Source organism: Crocuta crocuta, unplaced genomic scaffold (assembly GCF_008692635.1).
Source record: "Crocuta crocuta isolate KB4526 unplaced genomic scaffold, BGI_CrCroc_1.0 scaffold193, whole genome shotgun sequence".
In the NCBI taxonomy this organism is placed as follows: Eukaryota; Metazoa; Chordata; class Mammalia; order Carnivora; family Hyaenidae; genus Crocuta; species Crocuta crocuta.
In genome coordinates, this window is record NW_027529624.1 from 2,154,225 (window position 1) to 2,180,400 (window position 26,176).

The 26,176-nt window shown below is 38.9% G+C and overlaps 2 protein-coding genes across 6 annotated transcripts in view; both read right to left on the reverse strand.

Annotated features, from left to right (window-relative positions):
• Positions 1-603: 603 nt before the first annotated feature.
• On the reverse strand, positions 604-9,279 carry MTERF2 (mitochondrial transcription termination factor 2). Of its 4 annotated transcripts, none has more exons than XM_077762015.1 (3): positions 9,113-9,279; positions 7,216-7,320; positions 604-2,021 (listed from the first exon to the last, which is right to left on the reverse strand). In XM_077762015.1, the coding sequence occupies exon 3, from the start codon at positions 1,974-1,976 to the stop codon at positions 807-809; it is 1,170 nt and encodes a 389-aa protein (XP_077618141.1). In that variant the 5' UTR covers positions 1,977-2,021; positions 7,216-7,320; positions 9,113-9,279; the 3' UTR covers positions 604-806. The 4 variants fall into 4 exon arrangements, with proteins under 4 accessions (XP_077618141.1, XP_077618140.1, XP_077618139.1 ...); XM_077762014.1 differs by having other exon boundaries at positions 7,221-7,343; XM_077762013.1 differs by having other exon boundaries at positions 7,216-7,343.
• A 3,510-nt stretch (positions 9,280-12,789) lies between these two features.
• CRY1 (cryptochrome circadian regulator 1) overlaps positions 12,790-26,176 on the reverse strand; it is a 92,296-nt gene continuing 78,909 nt past the window's right edge. Inside the window, exons 4-13 of one of the 2 annotated variants that reach the window (XM_077762019.1) lie at positions 25,619-25,803; positions 25,144-25,232; positions 24,215-24,355; positions 23,822-24,133; positions 22,357-22,508; positions 21,918-22,120; positions 21,719-21,814; positions 14,554-14,625; positions 14,376-14,475; positions 12,790-13,445 (exon numbers count right to left, since the gene is read on the reverse strand). In XM_077762019.1, the coding sequence (XP_077618145.1) occupies positions 13,370-13,445; positions 14,376-14,475; positions 14,554-14,625; positions 21,719-21,814; positions 21,918-22,120; positions 22,357-22,508; positions 23,822-24,133; positions 24,215-24,355; positions 25,144-25,232; positions 25,619-25,803 (1,426 nt within the window). In that variant the 3' untranslated portion in view covers positions 12,790-13,369. Of the gene's footprint in view, positions 13,446-14,375; positions 14,480-14,553; positions 14,626-21,718; positions 21,815-21,917; positions 22,121-22,356; positions 22,509-23,821; positions 24,134-24,214; positions 24,356-25,143; positions 25,233-25,618; positions 25,804-26,176 lie in introns of both variants that reach the window. The other variant, XM_077762018.1, reaches the window with a different exon arrangement.

Sequence of the window (26,176 nt, forward strand, 5' to 3'; positions counted from 1 at the left end):
TTCCTATTTAAGGAATTTAACAATTTTCATAAAAATCTCTAAGTTTGTTGTTAGTACTCCTTTGGCATGTCAGGTAAAGGCATGACTTTTCTCATGCCAACTCCTAAGCAATCCTTTTTCTGTTCACAGGTTTGAACAGATGTCAGATCATAGTAAATCTGGGCTCTGTCACTTGACAGGCAGGCTTCTGTAAGCTTGCTTCCTCATCTGGAAAATGGGAAAGTAATGCACAAAAAAAAAGAGTTCCCTGAGATGGTCTATTTTAAACTCACCACACAAACAAGCTGTATTCTTTTTGGATGAGAAATACTTTGTTCTTAAAGGCACTCATTTACCCCAACGAAAAGATGAAGTCAGCTTTCTCTTAAAAAATATATTAGAAGTTTGCTTATTGTTTCACTTAACACTAAGCTACAGAATTCAGACATTAGAATGATGTTTCAGAGCTGGTGGCGAGGAACCATCTGTTCCAGATGAAATGTGCTATATAAATAAGAATATATCCATATTTTGAATTAAGGGAGTGTACTTGTCAGTATCTTAGAAATGATTCACAAAGTTATCATTCTGATGTGCCATTTACTAGTACAGGAGTTTCTGAAATAGCTCAGGCAGAATTACCAACTTTATTTAAAACAAATGCAGTTTATAGTTTAAAATATAGCAAATGAGTCAGATTGTCTACTTAGATGTAACTTAGACGAAGCTAAACAGTTTCTTAAAATTACTAGTGCCTACAAAACCAACTAAAGTCTCTGCTACTCGACTTTATTCTGCAATGCTAGAAAGAAGCAGCAGTCTGCAAGTTACTCTTCAACGTTTAACGGTGCCACTGGGTTAAATAATGGCCTTCCTTTTTTGGCCTGAATTTTGCCAAAGTTAGCCTCAAACTCCTTTTTTGTTCCACTTAGATTTACTAGAGGCCCATCCTTTATTCTATGGCCTAGGGAATTCAGTTTCCTTATCCTGTACTGTACTATCTGCGGTGTTAATTCAAGAACCACTGGCGTCTCTTTTATCTGAGCTATGGAAATTCCTTCTTTCAATAATCCCTGAATTCTTTCTTCCAAAACTGGAACAGAATAATATAAAATGGCAGGACATTTCAAAACTAACTGCTTCAGGTCATGATCTGAGCATTTAAAAACATTTTTAGAGAAGGAAATGCTGTTCTGTATACTTCCGGGGCAAAGCTGGAAAAGAAATCCTTTGAGTTTGGAGAGAAGCTGGAGAATATCAAAGTTTGTGAAACCTTGCTGCTGGAGAAATTCTAGTGTTTCCTTTATAGCTGCAGAAGAATTCAGCAAAATAAATGGGTTTTGGCTTAATAATTTCAGTAACCAAACTTTCATGTTGGCCTCAGAGCCACCTAAATTTAGATAACTCTCTTGGATAATACTTATCATTTGCTTATTTTTCTCAATAGGATTATGAAATATATTAGATGCAGTTGTCAATAATCTGCTAATGACCACATTTTTGAGTCCCAACTCTTTAAAGAACTGAATGTTCAGTTTCTGAGTTTCCTGGTCTTTAACAGTAAAGAAAGATTCTGGAAACTGTTCTATTAACTTGACTAACTCTTGCTCATTTTTGCACACCAACTGCCAGAGTTCTCTCTGGGTGTTAACAGCCGTAGGGCTGCAGACAATTGCTTCTGGGCAGCGTTCCAATATACTGGCTACAGCAGTTTCATCAGCACCTAGTTCTTGTAAAACATTTGCAATTTCTTCAACATAGGTTTCATCCTCAAAAAGTACCCATCCTTTTAATCTGCGAATTTTCCTGACGTCGACTGAAAATTTATAAAGCTTTTCCACTGTTATTTTATTTTCTTTGTTTGACTGATGATCATTTGTATAGGCGAGGCATGCTAGAAAGGGTCTGTAGTTTGGAGCTGATAGCATCTTTCTGAAAGAATACAGCCTGCAGGGCTGGGATCTTATCAGCAACTTCCACAGCATGCCTGCAGTCATTGGCTAATTGCCACTGTCCTGGGTCTCAGAATATACTTAATGCACCTGTAAGAAAGAAAATGCAGGTTTTACATGGGGCATTGACTTTTAAAACAGAAACATGAATTTGGGCTGTAAGTAGTAAGCACACAAATAACACGGATGTAAATTAGACAGGAAAACTGAATTTTGTCAAAGTTGGCTTCAGACTTTTTGTGGAATATTACATATCCTCTTAACTAATGTATAAAGTAACTAACATACCTCATCACAACTGAGACATCTTCTACACTATAAGCCCATTGTCTTTGTGAGCTTTGCCACAACCTTGTGAAGTAGCTTCCATTTTACAGATCCAGAGTAAGGCCACAAACAGTTCAAGATTCAAAGACTTCAGATGTCATTCTGATACAAATTCCCTTTTCTGCAACACTTATGTTTTTCTTTAGGAGACATATTTTACTTATACACACACACACACGATTTTCTTTTTAACATTTTACATTTTCAAGTTTATGCTTAGCTGAAGCAAATACTTTGCGGGGGAGTCATCTCTAATTTTATATTTTAGAGTAAATATTTTTGCTGAATAATTATTACCCAAAGTGAATTTATTTAAAATAATAAGTGTAAGCTTGTTTCATCAGAATTACGTGAAAATCCTTTTCATAAATCTAAAATTAAACTAAGTCTTAGCCAGGTAAAATGAGAAACGCTCTGTGACTGCCCCAGTGGAGAAATGGGCAATCACACGAAGTGGAACGGGGGCCATACTTTCACAAGAGTGTAACCAGCTGTCCCCAGTTGACAGCTTTAGCTACCTAGAGATGGCTGTACTGTGCTTAATGCATTATTGACTTTGGGCACGGTTTTCTTGTTATTCTCTGGTAATGAAAACATGCCTAATTTATTGTTTTAACTTTCAGCACCTAAGAGTATAAATGCCACATCCCTGCCATAAAAGCATGCAGTGCTTAACTATTTAGCTAGTTAACAGCCTTCCCTTATTATTTGTAGGTTTGAAGGAAAGTTGAAAAAAGCCATAATCCAAACCCGGCCCTTAATCATACCATTGCCACATATGCCAAGGACTTTTCACTTTCAAGCCTGTCCTAACTAATGCAAATAAATCACTATTCTCTAAGGAAAAAGAACAAGTAACAGTGTTCTCAGTTTGGTTTACCATTTGTAAACCAAATAATAGCTCATTGTTAGTGTCCACGGTTTTTAAGATAATTGTAGGCGTAGTTTGTTTTACTTCTAGTGGTTCAACCAGTTTTTTTTTAAATGTAATTCCTAGTGCTAGTTTCCTTTAGATGATTCCTAAATAGCTAAGATAGAAATATTAGGCTATTTTATAAAATTTCTAAGAGGACCACAGATCTTAACAGGAAGCAAGGGGGAGGTACTGCATAATGATGGGCACATGCAGCTCTAGTCTGGAGCCCTGCACCCCACAATCTTGGGCCTCACATCTGTACCATATGCTGGAAGGAGCATGGACTCTGTGGGCAAGATACCCATGCTCAGTCCTGGTTCTAATTTATGGGGTCATCTTGGGAAAGTTACTTAGCCTCAGATTAAGTAAGTAAACAAGTAGTGACCAGAACAGTGCCTCACAGTAAATATCCGGTACTACTGCAGCACAGTAAGTGTGCTCCTCCTCCTCCTCACAGTACCATCTGTAAAACAGAGACAAAGTACATAAACTTGACAGGAATACTGTGAGGGTTCTAATGCTTGTCCAGGACTAAGCACAAAGCTTGGTACATAGTAAGTTCTCAATAAAGAGTAGCCAGTACTAGGAAATATCTAGAGCTAGAACTCTGGTAGTAATAGGAGTGTAAATTGTATTTTAGACAGAAGTACACTGTTTACAAAAAGTAAAAACTGTGAAAACTATTTTAAATGCTTTGGTCCTCCCAAATAACTGTTTATAAAAGCAATACATTCTCACTACAGAGAATCTGCCAAATTCTGAAAAGAATAAGGAAGTGGAAAAAGTCACAACTCTACTACCTATAGACAGCTGTTCATATCTGACATACATGTCTGTTTTTTTCCTGATTCTTGCACCCTTTATTATAATTTTTAATTACATATAAAGCAAGGCTACCTTGTATGTAAGAATTAGGGTCTAAGTTCAGCCTACAATTTGAAATTGTGAAGACTCAGAATTTTTCTTGAAAATGTCTTAAACAGGCACCACACCAAATACCAACATAATGTCTCTAGGTGAGTCCAGTCCAGCAAGGGGCTCCTCGAGCACTGGAACAGATCCCGTGTTTGGCTAAGCATCAGATGAAACAGGTGGCTTAGTGGGGGGGTCATGTTACACAAAATGACAGATTAAACACTAGCACCACACTGACCACAGCAAGATGCTCCTGCCCACTGAGGCCGAGGAAAAAGCAGACCGTTTCACATTTCCTGCTGACCCCAGGGGGGACTACCATGTGCTCAGGTGAGTCGTCTCATAATTAAAGCTGCCTGTCTTGCTCTTTTCTCCCTGATGAGCAAACACAGCTGACGGCAAGAAAAGTAAAAAGCACAAATGTTGTGACTCCTCTGTAATCAACACACATTATATATACAGTTCATCTAAGTATCTAAACTTAGCGTCAAAAATACTCTAAACATTTAAAATGAGTACATGACATATGGGATTGTTATACTGTAATTTTGTGATTCATTCCCTAACATCAAGAATTTGAGCTGTTTCTAATTATTTGTTATATGCTATCTGTTCACATTTCATTGTTTTCTTTTAGGATGAATTCCTAGTAGAATTATTGAAGAGGAGGTATGTGAACATTTGAAAAGCTAGGTTGTGAATTTACTATCCAGAACAAGTATCAGTTGACCTTGTCACAGGCAGTACGACGGATTTTCTCATCAGTTTTAATTCTGTTATGTGAAAAATGAACACAACACTAACTTAACTTCGTTTTCTTATATGAATGAGGCACAGCTTCATGAATCATTTTGACCATCTATTTCCTTTAGTGAATTAACTATTCCTGTGTTTAAAAAATTTTTTTTTTATTTTTTGTTTTTTATTTATTTCTAGGAGAGAGAGAGAGAGAGAGAGAGAGAGCGTGAGCAGGGGAGGGTCAGAGAGAGAGGGAGTCACAGACTCTGAAACAGGCTCCAGGCTCTGAGCTGGCAGTCAGCACAGAGCCCGACGCGGGGCTCGAACCCACGAACCGCGAGATCATGACCTAAGCGAAAGTCGGATGCTCAACCGACTAAGCCACCCAGGCGCCCCCCCAAAAAAATTTTTTTTAAATATTTATTTTTGAGAGACAGATGGAGAGCAAGCACAAGTGGGGGAGGGGCAGAGAGAGGGAGACACAGACTGTGAAGCAGGCCCCAGGCTCTGAGCTCTCAGCACAGAGCCCAACTCAGGACTCAAACTCATGAACTGAGGTAATGATCTGAGCCGAAGATGGATGCTTAACTGACTGAGACACAGGCACCCCCTATTCCTGCTTTTTTAAACAGCAATCTGCTTTTTAAAAAATTCACTTCTATAAACTCTTCATGTATTAAAAAAATAATCCTCTTGATCTTGGAAAGATTACAGAGGGAGAGAGAATCCGCAGGCTTGATGTTCACCATGGAGCCCAACACGGCGATCAATCCCATGACTCTGGAATCACAACCTGAGCGGAACTCAGGAGTTGGATGCTCAACTGACAAGTGTCACCCAGGCAACCCCCATTTTTACGTATGCAATTCAGTGGCATGAAGTAAATCCACAATGTTGTACAACTACTACCACTATTTCTAGAACTTTCTCATCACCCCAAACACAAATTCTGTTCCCATAAAACAGTTAATTCCCCACTCCCACCTCTCAGCCCCTGGTAACTTCTACTTTTGGTCTCTAGGAATTTGCCTATCCTTGTTACTTCATATTAGTGGAGTCTTACAATATTTGTCCTGTTGCAGCTGACTTGTGTCACTTGGCATCATGCCTTCAAGGTTCATACATAATATAGCATGTGTCAGAACAAAGTGGTGAATTTTAAGTGGTCAAAGGGTCATGGAAGTTTCCCTTGATGATTCCTACTGCTTTCTGCACCACATGATGATAAAAATTCACCCATTTTAAAAAGTTAGCTCTTTTAATTCACTTGAAATTTCTGTTATGAGCTGCAAGTCTAAACAGATTATCAACAGGTTAGCGATCTCTAAGCACTCTGTTTGTTTGAACATTCCTTTCCTTCCCCACAATTTGTGAGGCCTCCTTTACTATACATGTAGCATTGGGGCACGTGGGTGGCTCAGCTGGTTAAGCATCCAACTCTTGCTTTTGGCTCAGGTCATGATCTCACGGTTTAGGAGATCGAGTCCCAAGTCGGGCTCTGCACTGACAGCGTGGAGCCTTTCTTGGGACCCTCTCTCTGTTCCTCCCAAGTTTGTGCTCTCCCATCCCCCCAAATAAATATTTAAAAAAATGCAGCTTTTGATTCTACCTAGCTTCCATCCGCAATTCCCTATGTTGCAATTCCCTGAATGAGCCAGGAGGCTAATTTCTTTGCTGCATTCTTGGCCCCCTCTGCCAGACCATTCAAAACAATACTTGGGACAACTTACTCTTGTGCAAACATCCCCCCACCAAGGATGTCAGATCTCAGCTCGGGCCTCCAGCTTCCCCCACCCCCTACTCCACTCCCAACCAATGCTCTTGCCTCTTATTTGTACAAAGGAGAGAAACTCATCAGACCAAACTGAAACCTTCTGGTATCTCCCCTCCCCTACAATTATTCCCTTCAGTACCCGGGGTAATTCCTGCTCCTGTGCTGGTCCCAACCTCTCTGGCTGGAGGCATCCAGAGCCTTTCTTCCTTGTAAACTCACTCCTTCCGCTGTGTTCTCCTCTCTGCGGCTCCCACCCTTCACCTCACAGGCTCTTCTCAATGCCGCTCCACCGAAAACCCCATTCTCCCTTACTCTCAGTCAGTTCTCACAGATCCTTCTTTTCTCTCCATTTCCTTTCCTCCTCCCTATACAGATCCCAGTAAAGACAATTTCCACGTGACTAGAGCCAATGAGCGCTCTTAGTTCCGATCTCTTTTGACCTCTGCAGCTTTCAGCACAGCTGACCACTTTCTCCATGTGGTCTCTCACCTGATTTCCAGGGCTTCCCATCCTCCCGGTTCTCCCCCTTCCTTCCTCTGCTCTGACTTCCCTTTATTGGTCTCCTCTGCAGGCTCATCTTTAAGGCCTGATTCTAGGCTCTCTCTCGTTCTTACCTTACCGTTTCTCCTTAGAGATCCTGCTTTCATCCAGGGCTTCAGTTCATCATTTGAGCTTCTCTACAACTTCTCAAAATGTGATCTTGTCATTTCGTCATTTCCCTGCAATAAACCTTTCAATGGCACTTTAGGATAAAAACATAAAACAAAATAAAAATGCCTTACTGCGTGGCCTAAAAGGCCTCTCTGTCTGGCCTCTGTCACCACCCAAATCTGTGTCTATAGCCCTCGCTCCCCCCAAAAAAACCCCAACCCCACCAGTTCTTTTCAGCCCCTGGTGCTCTACATGTTTGCACCGCAGGGTCTCTGAAGACTGAGGGCTGTTCGCTGTTCCCAAAGTAGCCCTAACTCCCAGGTCGAAGTGTCACTTTCTCGGAGACTTCCTGGACGTTCATGATGAAGCCTCCGGTCCCCATTACTGGCTCTCACAGTACCATGGACTGCTCCTCGGTGCCACTTGTCACCGTTACAGCTGTTCATGTGTTGTTTCTGTCTCACCCTCCGTGTGGGCAGAGACTGGTCATCACCATGTTCCAATGAATTCTTCCCTGTCACTTGACTGGCATTTTCTGACTCTAGGAGGCTGGGCAAGTGGACCTTAGTGTGTGCTCTTCCACGGGACCCAGCTCTTGGCCCTACTACAGCACTGAAACTCCTGGAAGTTCTTCACCCATTCAACCTGTGTTTTCTTTTTTCTTTTCTTTCTTTTTTAAACTCATGCTCTGTTGTTAGACATTACACTAGATACTAGCTCTTCTGCTAAAATGTTTCTTTAAACCTTTGGATCACAGACAGCACTGGAGAGCCTGGTGAGAGCCACAGACTCTCTTTCCAAAAAGAAAAAGGAGGCAGGAAAAGACCCACACTCACAACATTTTGTGAAATATTTTCCCGGGATTCATGGGCACCCTGCAGCCCGGCTATGAACAAGCTACACTAGCCTGCAGGCACTGGGAGGGCAGGGTCTGAGTGCCATTCTGCTCTCTCCCTTGCACCTGGCAAAGAACTCGGTCCACAGGGGTACAAAATCAGTATTTGTTAACTGAAACTGAATGAACAAACCACGTTCATGAGGCGTCCTAATGTGGTGGGTAAAACTGATCTGTATGGGCTTAATTCCTGGTCATTAGTTGTGTTGTGACTTAAGAAAGTCATGTCCCCTCTCTGTGCCTCAGTGGGGAGTGTCAGGAAAATGGGGACCCTATATCCTGGGTGACTGTGAAGACTAAATTGAGCTAATACCATAAACCACTTACAGAGTATTCAGAAAATTTATTAAGTTATTACACCAACCCATTTTAAAGACGAGGAAACAGATGCAGGTAAAGCAACTTGCCCAGGGCTGCTCACTAACAAAGGGCAGGGCCTTGGGTCAAAACCCACCAACGTGGTTCCAGGGTACAGCTCTTTCCTGTGCCCTACACGGTAATGCTCTTAGCAAGTGTTTGTTAAATCACAATGTGGGCTACGCCCAGAGATACCTGCTGTTTCTGAAGCATTTCTAAGGAGTGAAATGCAGTTTTCATTCCTGACTCAGTCCCCTCTACAACACCAGTAATTTCAATTACGTTCTACTTTTATAACATGTACGCTCTGACAGTTCCAAATTAACCCCAATGTTTATAAACAAGTAAAAACGAGGGCCGAAGGACGAGACTCGGGGAATGAGCGAAAGCCATACATCCATCTCGTGCGGCCTGCGCGTTTCCAGCGACACTTCTGCCCGGTGGCGCCGAGGCATCCGCCCACGCCAGGCAGACGGAGCGGAGCGGCCGAACCGAAGTCTGGTTTCGCCGTGCGCGGCCCGTGGTCCCCGGTCCCCAACCCCACCCAGTCGGCCCCTGAAATGCTGGTGAGGCTCACCCGCAGGGTCGTAGAAAGGGTCGTGACTCACCTGTCCGCTCCGTCGACGACACAGTCGGTCCCGGGTCCCTGGCTCCGTCCTTCCTCCCTCCCCCCGTGGAGGTCTCCCCCAGACCTGGGAACGGCGGCAAGGTCCCAAAACCAGGGCCCGAAGAACCCCGCAAATCTCCCCCAGGAGTGCCGTCCAGGCCACCTGCCCCTCTGTCCGCAGCCAATCAGGACGCAGGAGACCCGAGAGCTCGCAAACGTGGGCCCGCAGCCGTATGCCCCCGGAGTCCCAACGCCACCAATCAGGACGCAGGGCACGGGTTACGTGACCCACACGCAAGGCGGGGCTGCGTGGAGGAGGCGTGCCCGTGAGAGAGTCCGCCTTCCAGTGAGCAGAGCCGGCTGCCAGCAATTATTGGGGCCGGTGTTTTCAGTTTTTCCTTAGCAGCATTTAGAAAACGGGAGTTGCGGTTGTTTTGTCCCTTGAAGAATGTCACTAGCTCATGAGGAAAAACGTAGAATTCAGAAGCCGCTGTATCTTTAAGCTGTAGCTACTTAGAATTCCCAAAATAATTCGATAGGTAAAAAACTAATTTATAAATGTAGTAAAAAACAAACAAAAAACCAAAACCCCCAAACCTCTTTGGAACACATCTAGCCTTCCCGCTACGCCTCCGACTCGCCCCCAGTAGTCAGCGACTGTCTGATGTCGTCTTTTAAAGCCTCTCCTGCCGCTTTCACCTAAACACTTGCTTTTCCCGATAAACTGCCTAGTGGTTTCCATTCTGTGATGCTCACCTTATAAACTAATTTCTCCTTAATGCCGGTCTTCGTGTCCATCCCATTTATCCTCACATTTATCTAGCCATCAACAGATATTTATGGTATGCCTGTTACTGTGCCAAGCATGTGAAACAGCAGTGAGAAGACACCGGTGGACAAGGGGGAATAAAGTACATTCCCTGTCCTGATGGAGTTTACATGTAGGACAGTGGAGGACAAAACATGAACAACCGGTAACGTGATTAATCCCAGCTACAGTTAAATGTTTCCAAAGACAGGGTGTCCCCACCCTGCCTGGTTGTCCAACGCCCCTGGGTAGAGCTGGGACTTTCCCGGCTGGCGGTCTCTCCCTTCGTGAGTTTCGCAGCACACCGTGCACAGTTCTAACAGCCTGAACTCACACCACTGTAATTCTTCCAGACTGGCCTCTCACCTTGTGAACTCCTGGTGGATACTTACGAATTTATTTTCCCATGAACAATATTTGGCACATGACAGGAATTCAGGAAATGCTAATTTGAGTCTAGCCTTAATATTCACTTTGTTCTCAAAAGGCTTTTTGAGAGGGGCTAACATTCACACTTTAAATAATTACTCAGAGTAGCAGCAAGAATCCTAGCTCCTTCTCTCAGGATCAGCTTTGATCTCCAGGACATTCTAGAATTAAATGAGTAGCTAATGGATATGATGAGGTCAGGGAGTGACCAGTAACCTTCCTCCTCCTGAGTTACCCTTATATAAAAATCCTATTATTCATGGCTTTATTGAACACTTTTCCCAGCAATAGAGGGAATTGGGGTCCAGACTCGACAAAATGTTTCACTGCATGGAAAAGGGAATTGGAATAGGATACACAGAAGTAAAGGAAGTCAACGATGTAAACTCAAGCACCTTAGGACTGCACGCTGCAGTCACTGGTCGGGAGGGAGCAGGTATGTACACCAGGGGCTGGTAGCTTAGCTTGCACCAGGGCTCCACAGACTTAGGTAAGAAATGGCAGTACCGATTACCCTGTGCATTGTAATCAAAACTTGAAACTGACCAAGTCAGCTCTGCCAACTGTATTAATAAATAAACACTACCTAAAGTTTTTTTCCATTACAAATATTTAGTGAATTTCTAGCACAATACAATCAGAAAAAAAAATACTTGGAGAAATGGAGGAAAGAAGCCAGTATAATGCATATGACCTACATGAAAATTGCAAACATGTTTGAAATTGTGGGAAGATCCTAAAGTTTCTAGTACTTAAGAGATGCATTAAAAGTAATATTATCAGTCTTTTATATCCCGAGTTTACTAATTTAGTTCAAGTGAATGTAAAAACATAAAGACTTAACATAGGTTCTTTCCTCAGCTCGATTCTTCCAAGATGCTAGAACAGAACAAGTTTGGTAATAAGATTTCAAGATATAATTTCCTGAATGAATAAAAGGTCTTAAATCCCTCAACCACAAGCAGGGTTTTCAGAACACTAACCCTTCTAGTTAGGGGAAACCATGCATTCAAACATCTACTCAACTGGAACACACTGACTGCTACCTGTCTTTCCCTTTCAGTGATTCTTTTTATTTACAATTCAATCCAAACTGAAAAAGCTTTCTGAACAATCCCCTAAAAACCAAATACCCCTACATTTAAAACTACAATATTCAGCCTATGCTGAAACAATGTTCTTTTCTACTAAAATATTTATTCACACAAAAACTGAATCTTTTATTCCCCTGGACGGTGATGGTAAATCCTAGGTCTATGAATTTCTCAATGCTATACAGTACAATCAGGTCCAAAGAGTAGCTTGTTACATACAAGTATCATGAAAAACAATGAAAATATCACTCCTTGGGGTGCCTGCGTGGTTCAGTTGGTTAAGCATCCAACTTTGGCTCAGGTCATGAGCTCACAGTTCAAGAGTTCGAGCGCCGCATCAGACTCTGTGCTGGCAGCTCAGAGTCTGGAGCCTTCTTCAGATTCTGGGTCTCCCTCTCTCTCTGCCCTTCCCCCATTCATGTTATGTCTGCCTCTCTCTCTCTCTCTCTCAAAAACAAACATTTAAAAAAATGAAAAATAGCACTCCTTATTAATGGTAGTGAAAGAAGATAAGGCATATTTTTTTCTTTTCTCGGTAATAGAGCTTATCAGTTAGTATTAATTCATTACCCAGGATACTTTTTAAAATGCATATCATATAAAAATGCTACTGTTTCTGGATTTTGGATTCAAATTATTCTTACTTTACTTTTAAATACAATTATCTCACTGAACATCTATCACAACTAGTGACTGGAAAAATCAAAAAAGATTGTAATTTCAAAAGGCAAAAACTTGCCTACAAGAGACAGGAATGAGATAATAATAGTAATGAAAATAATGACAGCTAAACAGAGCTCCAGCAGACAGCTAAGCAGACTGCGCACTGCACAGCCCAGGGAACTACACAGCATGGCAGCCCTGCAGCTCACACTCAGCGAGTCTCCTACCACATGCCAGGCACTGTTATCAGCATTTCATATGTAGTTTGAAGGAGATACTACTCTCATCCCCATTTCACAGATGAGAAAAAAGAAGGCACAGAAGGTTAATAACTTACTCAAGATCTCAAGGCTATTGAGTGGCAGAGCCTGGCCTTTTGACCCCAGAGCCCACATTCTTAATTTTAGTGACTAACTTATAGTTACAATCCTATTACCTGAAAAAAATCTCTTTGGTTTTAAAGCTTTCTTGCAGATAACTACTTTTGAAAGTACAAAGTATCTGGAAGATAGTAATCTTATTTGAAATAGTTTTGAAACATACTATTTTATTAAATCTATGGGAGTTGTTCCTTCATTCAGAATGGTTACATGTGGTTTATAGAATCTGTCTTTAATTTATAATCACATCTCATAATAAAACCTTAAAAAAGGGGAAAAGAAAAAAACAACCAAGTACACAAGATTTCATATATGCATATACTTTAATGGTCACCTTAAGTAACAAGGTCACTTAGCTGTAAATGAACAAAAGGAGAGAAGGAAAACTTAACACATGATACTTCCACAGATTTGGGTCAAAACAGGTGTACATGAAGCTTTAAAACATATATTGTCTGTGTTAACAGAGGCTGTAACTACCAATTTTGATTGCACACATTTTCTAAAACATTATTATCAAAGAGTGTAAAGTTAGATCAAACAATGATATCAAGAAAATTTTATCCTAAAATTTTAACAAAGTCTTTTAAGAAAGTCTAAAAACCTCCTATCTTCCCACATTGACTCTCAAAACATTAATTTTTATATCAGAATATCAGTTTAACTTTAACTTTTACCATACATGAAAAATTATCAAAAATATATTGATGGGTCTATACTAATTGTGACTATTTCTATTTACATTAAGCAATTTTTATTAAGTTCTTTATATACAAATTACCATTTGTCCTATGTGAAATTCATTAAAAAGTTTAAAACTACAGAAATGTCATTAGAAACAATGCATTTCAAAATGTAACTGCTTTCCATCAATGAAGAACATTTTAAAATAATTTAACTGAAAAAAGTATTGAACTCCCCACCAATTTCAGCTGCAACAGTATTCCTCCTGAATGTTTTCTGTGATTTAAGGGGAAAAAGAAACTGGGTAAAGTTTGATTGCAAGGAATTAAATAATAAAAATTTGATGAGTGTTTACTGATCTTCAAGAAAGTTACAGTCTACTTAGGTTGGCACTAAAAAAACAGCAGTTTTTTTTTAATTTTAATTTTTCCCTATCACTGTATATATAATATTACTGAAGTATAACTGACATAAAATATATTAGTTTCAGGTGTACATCAATCACATTGATTCAACAATTCTATACGTTACTTAATGCTCACCATAAGTAGAGTTAGCAATAATTTAAAAAATGCAAAAGTTTAAGATAACGAAGAAACAAAAGTCTTTAATTAAAAACTGGCAAATGCACTAGATAGATATTTTTCATATAAATTTAAATGATAAAATAGTACGCCACATCCAATTCAAGTGAATATAGCCATAGCTTTTTGGATACCTCTAAAAAAGTTCCTGTATTAAAAAAAAACTTAACTATTCTCTAACTAGAAAGAATTTAGATTTCAGAAGTATCACAATACATAAAAGAAACTTAAAACATTTAAGAGGCAAAGATTTGGGGAAAAGTTCATGAAGGGATTATATTAATACTACTAAAATAAAAAGTCACTTTAACTGTTTTAGACTCATAGTAAGGAAATGAAAAAGATGTCTTTTTCTGAGAAAAAACTTGAGCACATCAGAAGTTTTTCAAATTTAAAGATCATCAATTAAGATGACCATTTTTAAATCTAAGTGCAGCACTCTGTCCAGTACAAACGCACTTCTCTTGTCTAAGAATTAAATGGTTTTGTAACAATCACTGAAAAGTTAATGCCTCAGTTTCTCTAGTTTGAAAAAAGTGATTAGCTCTATTTTGGAAATTGTCTTAATTTATATTGATTACACACTCCACTAAAGCAAGAAATAAGGCTCTAAAATATTTACCTAATTAGTGCTCTGTCGTTGGACCTTAGGACCGATACTCTGTGTATCCTCATCCTGACTAGGACGTTTCCCACTGCTGAGACCAGTGCCCATGGAGCTTCTTCCTATATATTTAAAAAATGTATGTTTACAATAGAAAAGGTAAAAAGAACAGTATGCTCAAATGCTTCATTCTTACCTTGCTTTAATAGCTGAGTTTGCTGACTGTCTCCATGAGCATAATGTAAAATACCACTCCCTTGAGGGCAACCTGTTAATATTTAAAACACAGAAAAATTATTTAAATTCCAAGTTGTACGTGTTAAGACTACAAATCCAATTTTTAGTAATTGTATTAGGGCATTTATACTTTTTAGGACTAAACCTCAATCCTTCATATGAACTGAAAATCATATGCTCAAATCAGGAAAACATAAACTTAGGGTCACAGAAATGTTGACTTTTGGTTCAAAGGCAAAATCACTGACAATCATTTTCTAAAAAACATTTATTTACTGCATGACAATGAGACACTTGATCATGGAAGGAAAATACAGGGCAATGGTGAGATATATATCCTTCTTTCACCTCTTGTCCCTCTATTCCACATTCTTCCCTCAGTGCCTGTTCCTTGGAGATAAGCAATAAGGTCCTGCCAGATGAGAATTTAACAATTCAAATCACACAAGGAGGTAACAATATGGCAGTTACCTAGCCTAAGCAATTATATCAACCTTTCTAAAAAAAAACCAATGTCACAGGAGAATGGGTTGGCATAGGAAATAGGTTCTAAAGAAACATCTTTGTCAATGGGTCTAGATAATGGACAAATATGAACATTCTAGCCCCTACAAAGAGGTCATCTCATGGTCTGAACAAGACAATCTACTTTTTATTATAATTTCATGCTCATCAAGTTCCTTTGGATAAAGAATTCAGCTTTTCAAAGTACTCAAAATTGGGCAAGTGGACGCCCTGATCAGGGATGAGGCCTTCTATCATTGGAAAGGGACAGCTCCACCATAAATAATAAACCAGTGTTCCTTGATATTTTGTCACATGATTTTTATTTTTTTAAACTTCAGTTAATTAATATACAGTGCAATATTGGTTTTAGGAGTAGAATTCAGTGATTCATCACTTACATACAACAAGCACCCTGATTTTTAAACTTCTAGTGTGCCATTCACAGAAGTTACCTCTAATTAAACTAAAAACACTCAGTTCTTAGGACTTGTAAGTCTGTAGGTCACATTCTGTACTACGGCAAGTTTACCACTGAATGGTGCTACTCCCAGTTTTACCAGAAGCAGGGCTTCCCCTAATAGGGATACTTGTTGCCTTGCATTATTGTACAAGATTTATTTAAAACTTCACATAACAATGTGAATGTACTTAATTTCATTGAATTGTACATTTAAAATGGTTAGATACTGTTTTATGTTACATATATTTTATAATCAAGAAAACTTCAACAAATAACTTTCAATTATCATATTTCTTCATACTTTATGCATTTGTTTAGTGCTTCTTTATGCTAAAGGCATAGGTACTAGGGATACAAACATTACTAAGACATGAGGTCTTGTCTTCAAGGCACTTACAGTGAAGTAGATGACAGATAAATAAAATTACTAAAGACAAATAAATGTTACTAGGTTCTAAGAGGGAAGTTTTTACAGCGTACAGTGGGAACACTGAGGAAGGAAAAGTCAATTTTACTGGAAGATTCACAGAGGTAGGCTAAGTCACAGACTAGTCACCTCAGTTTCTTATGTTAATCAATTTCATTCCTCTTCTAGTTCTAAGATAAATGAGAATAATCACATAAATAAAATACTGAGTGAAAGCAGCCAGACAAAATAGAATACCAACTATAGGATTCTATAAAGTTCAAAAATGGGCAAAAAATTATACTATTAGAAATCAGGAGAGTGACTATTTTTGAGGAGGTGGTGGTAAATTAAGTTCAATAAATATATTCAGAATTTCCTTAAGATGGCATTTTATTTCTTTAGAGAGCTAAATGATAAGCAGGCACTAGAGTCTTCCTGAGTCCCTAAATTCATGAATGTCTCAACTGCCTTTAACTTCCCATAAAAATGCAATTACGTTATATTTTCACAAGAATAGCAGTACAAGAGACAATGAGAAAGGAAAAGAGGTGATGACTAGCTGAGCTCCTTACAAAATTCAGAAATCCCCACATTCACTGTATCTTCAGGGACATTACAGTAGTTCAATTTCAAATGTCAAGATTATATAAGATGGGGATCTTAGTGTGAAAAGAGCTAAAAAAAGAAAACCCATATTTCTTATTTCTAAAAATTCCATGTTTTCTAAGGGCAAAGTTTGTATGATTACACTCCTCTTACGTTACACTATCAATAGCACCAAAAGGACTTTTCACTCATAAAATTCTAACTTAAGATACCGTGGAGGGAAGGGATACAGGAGTGCTGATGCATAGGGGCACATGTACCCCAATGTTCATAGCAGCACTCTCANCAACTATTTAAAAATAATAATAAATTAAAGAAAAAGATACCATGGAGGGAAAAATTGCATAGAAAAGATATTCAAAGGAAACATATCAAAAATTTAATAGTGACATTACTGGATNCCTCTCTCTCTGACCCTCCCCTGCTTGCACTGTCTCTCTCTCTCCTAGAAATAAATAAAACGTTAAAAAAAAAATTAAAAAAAAATTAAAAAATAAAAAATAAGTAAAAGCAGTTTTGAGGGTATAATTTACAGATCATAAAATTCACCTGTTTAAGTGTACAATTCAATAATTTTTAGTAAATTTACAGAGTTGTGTAATCATTAGCACAATCCAATCCAGTTTTAGAACATTTTCATACCCATGTGCATTCATTCTCATTCCTACCCTTAAGTCTAAGATAACCATTAACTTAGTTTCTTTTAAAGACATATTTTTTCTAGATAGTTCATATAAATGGAATTGGGCAGTATGTGGTGTTTTGTGTATGGATTCTTTAACTTAACAGTATTTTTGAGGTTTATCCATGTTGTAGTGTGTGCCAGCACTTTATTCCTTCTTACGAATTAATATTCCACTGCATGGATGTACCACATTTGGACTATTATAAACAAAGCTATCAAAAACATTTTTATCATTTCTTAAGTCTTCGTGTAGACATATACTTTCATTTCTTTTGGATATATACTTAGGAATGGAGTTTCTGTGCTGTACGTTAAATTTATTTTTAGCTTTTCCCGAAAGTGGCTGTACCATTTTACAGCCCATCTCTCAACAGTATTTGAGGGTTCCAGTCTCTTCACATCCTCTATAACAGTTGTTACGGTCTGTCATTTTTTAGGCACTCAAGTGGGTACAGGGTAACCAAACTCACTCCAGCTTGCCTGAGACTTTTCAGGCGCTATCACTCCAAGTCCCATGTACCAGGAAACCCCTCAATCCCTGCTAATCAGTGATAGTTGGTCACCTAAGTGGGTGTGAAGGACTGTCTCTTAGTAGCTTTAATTTGCACTTCCCTAATGATTAATAATGCTGAATGTGTATTCTTTTTTTTTTTTTTAACGTTTATTTATTTTTGAGAGAGACAAACAGACAAAGAGAGGAAGACACAGAATCCAAAGCAGGCTCCCGGCTCTGAGCTGTCAGCACAGAGCCCAATGTGCGGCTTGAACTCAGAAGCCATGAGATCATGACCTAAGCTGAAGTCAGACACTTAACTGAGTCACCCAGGAGTCCCTGAATGGGTATTCTTATTAAAAATTAAGAGGATGACTGGGTGGCTCAGTTGGTTAAGCTTCCAACTCTTGATTTCGCCTCAGGTCATGATTCCAGGATTGTAGAACTGAGCCCCATGTCAGCCTCTACAATGAGCATGGAGCCTGCTTCAGTCTTTCTCTCTCTCTCTCTCTCTCTCCACCCACTCTCCCCCTGTCCTTCTACCCCACTTGGGCTCTCTCTCTCTCTAAATTAAGAAGAAAAGGAAAAAATTAAATTAAAAATTAAATAAAACCTAAAACATATTACTATCATAATTAGATTATGCTTTATTTTAAGAACAAAAATACTTCAATACCTCTGTGTACAAGTTTTATAGAATACTGCCCTTCGATATGCCTTGAGAGACACTATAAGATAAAAGCCTACAAACAGGATAAGTAGACGGCATAAATGGATATGCTTCAGAAGTATCTAATCCTTTTTTTTCTTTTCTTTTTTTTTTTTTACAAATAGTTTGTCAAATTGGTTTCCACATAACACCCAATGCTCATCCCCACGAGTGCCCTCCTCCATGACCATCCCCCCTCCCCCCCACATCCATCAGTCCTCAGTTTTTGTCAGCATTCAAGTGTCTCTCATGGTTTTCCTCTCTCCCTTTCCCCCACCATTTTCCCCCTNTGCGCGGCTCTTTCTGGGGCCCCAGCCGCCCGGGAGGACAATGGCGGCAGGGCAGGCAGCCACTCTGAAGTCCAGCCGCCAGGAGCCGGCACAGAGAAGCAGTCTGTGCGCTCAGCCCCCCGGGACCAGGTGGCGCGAGGGGACCTGGCGTGCAGGTATTTGGCAAGTACAGTCCTTCTATGCCCCGAGCGGAGGTTTTTCCCCCCTGAGCGGAGGTTTTTCTGTTTCGGACTCTCTCCTTTTCCCCTCTCACTCCCGTAGAGGGGGATCGTCTCCCACCCTGGAGTCTCCGATCCCGGCCCGATTTTATCTTCCCCAGTTCGCACTCACATTAGAAGGCTCTCTCTGTGGATTCTGCGTCCTTTTTCTCCCAATCTCTCAGGTTTTGTAAGGTTTCCAATGGCTTCAGATCTTTTCCGTGTGATGCATGGGTGCGAGTGCAGGTACGGAGCCCCTTACTTCTCCGCCATCTTGCCCCCCTAGTCTCTAATCCTTTCAAATGGGACAGAAACTGGAGGAGAGAACTGCTTTAACAGCACAGTCCAAATCCTCAGGCTCTCTCCACAATCACTCCCATTTCCAGGTCCACAGTGCTCTCTCCTTCATCGGCCTACCCAATGCTCCCCACCCCACAATCCTCCAAGAGAATTTCTGTAGCTCCTTCAGCTCTCAATGGTCTTTTTTCCCCTATTGCAAGTGAAAGCAGCATCTTACAAAATGTCACTTTTTTCATTTGTGTTTCCCTTCCTCTCATTTACACTCAAAGCCTCACAACACCTACATACAACTATTTACATGATTAGAGTATTTTCAAGATTCATTAATTCCATTATATCATAAAATACGTGTACAAAATTTGTAAAGCAAAATTATTCCAATTTAACTCGATACCGTGATTTGTTTTTGCAGATAACTCCAAATAATGAATACAGATTTGAGGGGACCAAGAAGCAGTACATACCATCACTGGATAGTGATCAGCTGGGCACCTCAAAGCCTGTTGCTTCCCACCCTTCTGGTACCTGCCTGTTATTTTAGTGCTTCACAGAACTCTGTCCCTCAAACTCACGTATGGGCAGAGGAAACAGCCTGTGAACTTAACAAGAGATCTGACAGAAAAACTGAATTGACACCTTGTTGAAGTTCAAATTCTAGGACAGAAAAGAACATTTCTGAAGTAGATTGCCATCACTAGTAGCTACTAGATTGCTAGGTGAGACACATTCCAGTACAAAAAAAATGCTTAATTTTATAAACACTACATATGGCATTACAGTTGCAAGAGAGGCCCAGTGATAAGTTTCAGACTAGTCAGACCTGGATATGAAGCTTAGCTCAACTACTTACTAACTGTGAGATTTTGGTTAAGTTACCTAACCCTTCTTGACCTATTTCCACCACCACCTCTCCAGGTTATTGTGAGGATGTGGCAAACTCCTCTTGTACTAGGCACAAAGTAGGTAGTCAAAATGTGAGTGGCTTTGTTCCTTTCTCCTTAATCTAACTGTTGGAGAATAAAGTATATGCTCTCAAAAGGATGCAGGGCATTTCTGAATCAGAAAGTTTCAATCTTTTTTTAAGTTTATATATTTATTTTGAGAGAGAGAGTGTACACAAGAGGGGCAAAGAGGCAGGAAGGGGGGGAGAGAGCGAGAGCGAGAGCATCCTAAGCAGGCTCTACACTGCCAGTAGAGAGCCCCATGCAGGGCTTAAACTCACAAACCAGGAGATCATGACCTGAGATGAAATCAAGAGCCTGACACTTAACCAAATAAGCCACCCAAATGCCCCAGAAAGGTTAATTTTTTAAAGGTTTTATTTTTTAAATATTTTAATATTTATTTTTGAGAGAGAGAGAGGGAGAGACAGAGTGCAAGCAGAGGAGGGGCATAGAGAGGGGTAGACACAGAATCTAAAGCAGGCTCTGAACTGTCAGCACAGCGCCCAATGTGAGGCTCAAACTCACAAACCACAAGATCATGATCTGAGCCGAAGTCAAACACTAAACTGACTGAGCCACCCAGGTACCCCAAAGGTTTTATTCTTAATTATCAATTTTAAACATCTGACTTTTTTGGGGAAAAAATAAGCATTCTTCAAATGCTGCCTTGTTTTTAATCAAATTAATTAGCCTCATGCTATTTTTGGTTAGTATAACTGAAAATTAATACAGTGATTCAAAATTTCCAATGAACACTGGCTTCTTGATATTATTAATGTCACACATTAAGAATATATGTGGCAATTAAATATATACCATTCAGAAAACCACTACAGGGGCGCCTGGGTGGTTTAGTCGGTTGAGCGTCCGACTTTCACTTAGGTCATGATCTCGCGGTTCGTGGGTTTGAGCCCTGCGTCAGGCTCTGTGCTGACTGCCAGCTCAGAGCCTGGAGCCTGTTTCAGTCTGTGACTCCCTCTCTCTCTGACCCTCCCCTGCTCACGCTGTCTCTTTCTCTCTCTCTCTCCTAGAAATAAAAAACATTAAAAAAAAAAAAAAAGAAAACCACTACAAACAGACTAAAGAAAAACTCATGTGCAAAAAGGACTAGAGGCCCTATGCATCTGCATGATAAATCTTCTGACCACAGTCCCAGGACCCCTGACCTTAACTAATTACCTTCTAGCTAATACATACCTAAAGAAAGTTAAAAAAAAAATCATGATATTTTAGTTTCATTTTATCCTTAAAATTGCCCTCCTCATTCAGTTCGCAAGATCTTTTACCTTGACCTAAATTCTACTATGTGTAAAGATGTTTTTCATCTCTACAATGTCACTAATGGAATGATGGTGTGTGTGAGTGAAGGTATATACACATGTATGTATGTATACAAAGAACCTACTACACAAAGATAGATTACAAAAGATAGATTTTTTAAAAACATAGTGAGGATTCAATAAAAATATATTTGGTTATTAATCTCTTTATGTTACTAAGTGTAGAAAATTCCTTTTCACTTACTTCCACTGCTGCTACAACCTGGAATATTTTCTCCAGGAGAATACCCCATGAGGCCTCCATTCCCATTAGGATTAGAAGGCACTGATGCAAGAAGACCTAAAGGGAAAAAATTTCCTAAATTATGCTGAAGATCAAATTCAAGGATAGGTACACATAAATATCTGCCAAAGAAACAAACAAAAGGTAATTGCTGACATACCTAGTCCTCTATATCGTGAAAGCTGCTGATAAATCTGTTTCATCCTCTCAATATTCAAACGGCTTGCCTCAGCATGGTTCACCATTGGTTTAGGATAATTAACTCCTATCAAACATTTGGCTACCTTTTGGATACCTTCTGGTGCATTCCAGGGATCATAGATATATTTTGCAGGGAAACCTCTTAAGACAGGCAAATAACGCCTTTTGGGAGAAGGAAGAAAAATTATTAATAAAATGAACTATAAGCAAATTATAACAAACTAATTATTAGCTATAGATGACCAAAATCAAGTTAATACCATTTAAAGGATTTGTTTGCCCATCTCCTCATCTCTGCTGCCCATGATGAGTGGGGAAAATCTTAAGTGTTGCTTAAACATAAAAATTTCTTCCTGGATTAGTTACTCCAAACTGAAAAATAATCACCCTCGATTTACCTGATATAGTCTCCATTGGGATCTGTTCTCCTACCAAAACCAACAGGGCAATAGCAGTGAAAAAACTGTTGGAAAAAGGAACTACAAGACAGCCACATCCAACTTCCAGCATTTATGCTCCAATCTGCATCAAGCAATAATTCTTCAAATACCTTCAGAAGTAACAGTAACCAATTAGTTTATACACACATAATTCTCAAAGCAAGCATTTTCCAGGTCTCTGAAGATCAAAAATCAAGGCAAAGAAAATCTAGTATAGAACTGTAAAATTAAACATTCCAAAGTCTGCCTCCTTGTCAATGTTCTGTTCTATAATGAGTTATTTCAGGGAAAGAAAAATATCAGTAATATAAGTGAATTTCTGAATAGAATTTACTTTTCTAATCTTTGCAGTGGTATTGGGCTAGGGTAAACTAATTACTCAAGTCAATGATTCAAATTAAAAAATGAAAGAAAAAAAAGCAGTAAACATTTTTGCAAAAGCAAAGATGCTACCAAATAACTCACTAAAAAAACTTTAGAAGCTTGGTACACTGGCCTACATATTGGGAGTAGTCAAATATAAATGACCTTTAAAAATGCACTAGCATTATAGAGTTTAAATTTGGAATTCCTTGACCAAATTAAAATGAATTTTTATAAATTCATTAAGTGCTATATGTCTACATCATGTACAGCTTTGTAGTAGGAAATATAGGAGATCAGAAGGGGAGCCTGAGTGGTTCAGTTGGTTGAGCATCTGACTTTGGCTCAGATCATGATCTCATGGTTCCTGAGTTTGAGCCCCGCATCGGGCTTCATGGTGACAGCTCAGAGCCTGGCACCTGCTTCAAATTCTGTGCCTCCCTGTCTCTGCCCCTTCCTGGCTTGCACTCTGTCTCTCAAAAATAAACAAACATTAAAAAAAATGTTTTAAATGGATCAGAAATGGTCCTTGGATAGAGGAAATTTATGATACAGGCAGGAAGGTAAAACAAATCCTATTACATATAACGACAAGATGATGTCATAGAATGCAGTATGTTTCACTTTACACACTAGTTTACTAAAAAGCTGTGATTTTAAAGTGAGGTGAAATAATACATACTTAAATTTTATGATATAAATTCACTATTTCTAAGAATTTTTGGGTGAATCCTTTTTTGTAGGAGAAATCATCACCTATAAATATGTTAATCCAGTAAGTTCAGAGTGTTATTAAACTTTATAGTTCCCCTTGATCGCTAGGCTAGTTCAGCCTCTGAAATGACTTTAGGTCAATCAGATCAGTTTTTACCATTTTTCCTGTCTGACTATACCATTCTGCTCTCCAAGAGTGTGCCTCTTCAGGGATTTAAACTCCTTACTCATTGAAAAAATTAGACTATAAATGAATCTACATTAAAGACAACTTACAGGAATTGTTTAATGAAGTATAGAGTCCTGCAAAATAAAACTGTACTATATTAGTTATCAGAATACTTACTTTCATTCCTTCTTCCCAACTAATCCATAGATCACCTCGGGTTAGGAAGCAAGCAACTGCATGTCTGGCTAAATGGTGAATCCAACCCTCCTGACGAAGCTGTGTCATGATGGCATCAATCCATGGAAATCCTGTCCGTCCTTCTGCCCATTTCGCTAAAGCCTCAGGATTCTTATCCCAAGGAATCTGAACACAGATGGGGTTTCCTTCCATTTTATCAAAGCGTGGATTATTTGTTGCTGCTGTATAGAAAAATTCACGCCATAACAGTTGCCCATAGAGGGAAAGGGGAGGGGAACTGTTCTTCTTTACCTAAGGTTAAAATGCAAAAAAGTATTATCAGCAATTTTTTTAAAAGTATTCTGAAAATCAAGCTTCAGTTTTAGATAGTACCTTTTTGTAGAGATCTGTTAGTTTGAAGTAAAATAGTCGACATGACAAACAACCAAATCGAAGATAAGGACTGAGTCCAGTAGGGCTAGCAAGCAGTGAATTTGCATTCATTCGTGGTCTTTCAAAGTTTGCCACCCAAGCCTGAAAATACACAGAGAGAGTTATGCTAAAGAGCACCTTTTCCATTTTAAAGAGTGTTTAAAACTGATATATACTTCTTTAAAGTTACATAGTTCTGGGGCGCCTGGGTGGGTCAGTTGGTTGAGCATCCAACTCTTGATTTCTGCTCAAGTCACTCATGGTTGAGATAGAACCCCACTTTGGACATTGAGCCGGGCATGGAGCCTGCTTAAGATTCTCTCTCGGCTTTTCCCTCTGCCCCTCCCCTGCTCACACTCTCTAATCTCTCTCCAAAACAAAAATTTTAAAACGTTATATACTTCTTGGAGAATAATATTTTATTATCCCAGCCACAAACATGTTTTAACAAAAAAGACAACAGGAAACAAGTAAGCATTCTTTTTGTTTTAGCCATCCTCGTGTAGCACATACTCATGAAATAAATTACCTTCAAATTCCTAACACGAAGCTGAGAGCACTTTCAACCTGTCTCCTTGACACTGAGGTAAAGGTGAAATAGAAGAACTTTATCTTAGCTTCAAAGTTATGGTCATCAGATACCAGCTTACACAGAAAGAATAGAAGAGGTAGTATTGGTAGTAGCTAAAGAGGAAATAATCAGCAGAGGAGGAAAAAAAAATATCTAAATGAAGAGATGGTTGTTAATTTTCAAACAATTAGGTCTGTGCTATTTTAACTACTTCTCTCAATTCCTCTTGTTCAACAGTCTATTTTTTGGTTTTAAAAAAGAATGAAATTATTTTTTAGATGTCAGTTTGGAAATACAAGCATGATCTATATTATCATACTTTTCTTTCCAAATGCCTTTCCAAACGTGTAAGTGCTTCGGTTTCTCCGCCTGGCCATACTGCAGAAGGTAAGCCATCTGTATCAAAACCTAAAAGAAAAAAAAGAAAAAAATTCTTCTGGAACTAAAATAATTTTTATTGAACCACAGTAAGTAGGAAAAAAAATACTTTGCAGAAAAATTATGATAGTAGCATAAATAGGAATTGAGGGCCCTGGATAGGTCCTCATATGTAAGGATATATCATGGTCTCTACACTTTAGGATGAGTATCTTAAGGTGATAACAGAAAGATCACATTTATAGAACACATAAATAATGTACAGATTTATCAGTTTTTAGTTTAAAAGTTTCTTTTAGATTTTTTTCTTTCTTTCCCTCTTAAATCCAAAATACTTTAAATGTCAAATTAGAAGTGAGATTTTCCGAGTGATTTATTAACTCTTAAGCTCTATATTTATTACCATTTACACCTACCAAGTTCTTCCAGTGAAGGGACTCCATATTTCTCATCATGGTCCTCAGACAGAGGAGTTGTGCACTTTTCTATTACTTCTGAAGTAATTGTCTCTACAGGTATCTCTAGTGGTTCCATTTTGCTGATGAGAGTCTGGAATCTTTTATAAGTAAGAGGTGGTTGTCCGCCATTGAGTTCTATGATCCTAATACAAAATTAGTAAAATAACAATTTGATTGATAAGTTCTGAAAAGGCTTAAAATCAGAAAATAAAATTTATTACTTAAGACTTCTAGGTGGATGTAAGCTTCTTATATGACCAGGAAATTACTAAAATAGTTAATGCATCTAAAAATCATTCTCGCAATTTTTTAAACATCTGCTAGTTGTCAAAAATATACAGTATGCAAATAACAAAACCTTTAAGACAAAGGGTATCATTAAGCATCTATGAGTGAAAAAAACAAGTGGCTAAATTAGCCTATAGGCAATAACATAAAAATAATACATATGAAAAGATAAAAACATTAAAACTAAACCAGACCAATATGATAACAAGGAGCAGTAAGTCTCATTAA

What these genes read in the sequence shown, in the direction of transcription:
- MTERF2 (XM_077762015.1), bottom strand. Translation starts at nt 1,976, where the DNA reads ATGACTGCAGGCATGCTGTGGAAGTTGCTGATAAGATCCCAGCCCTGC.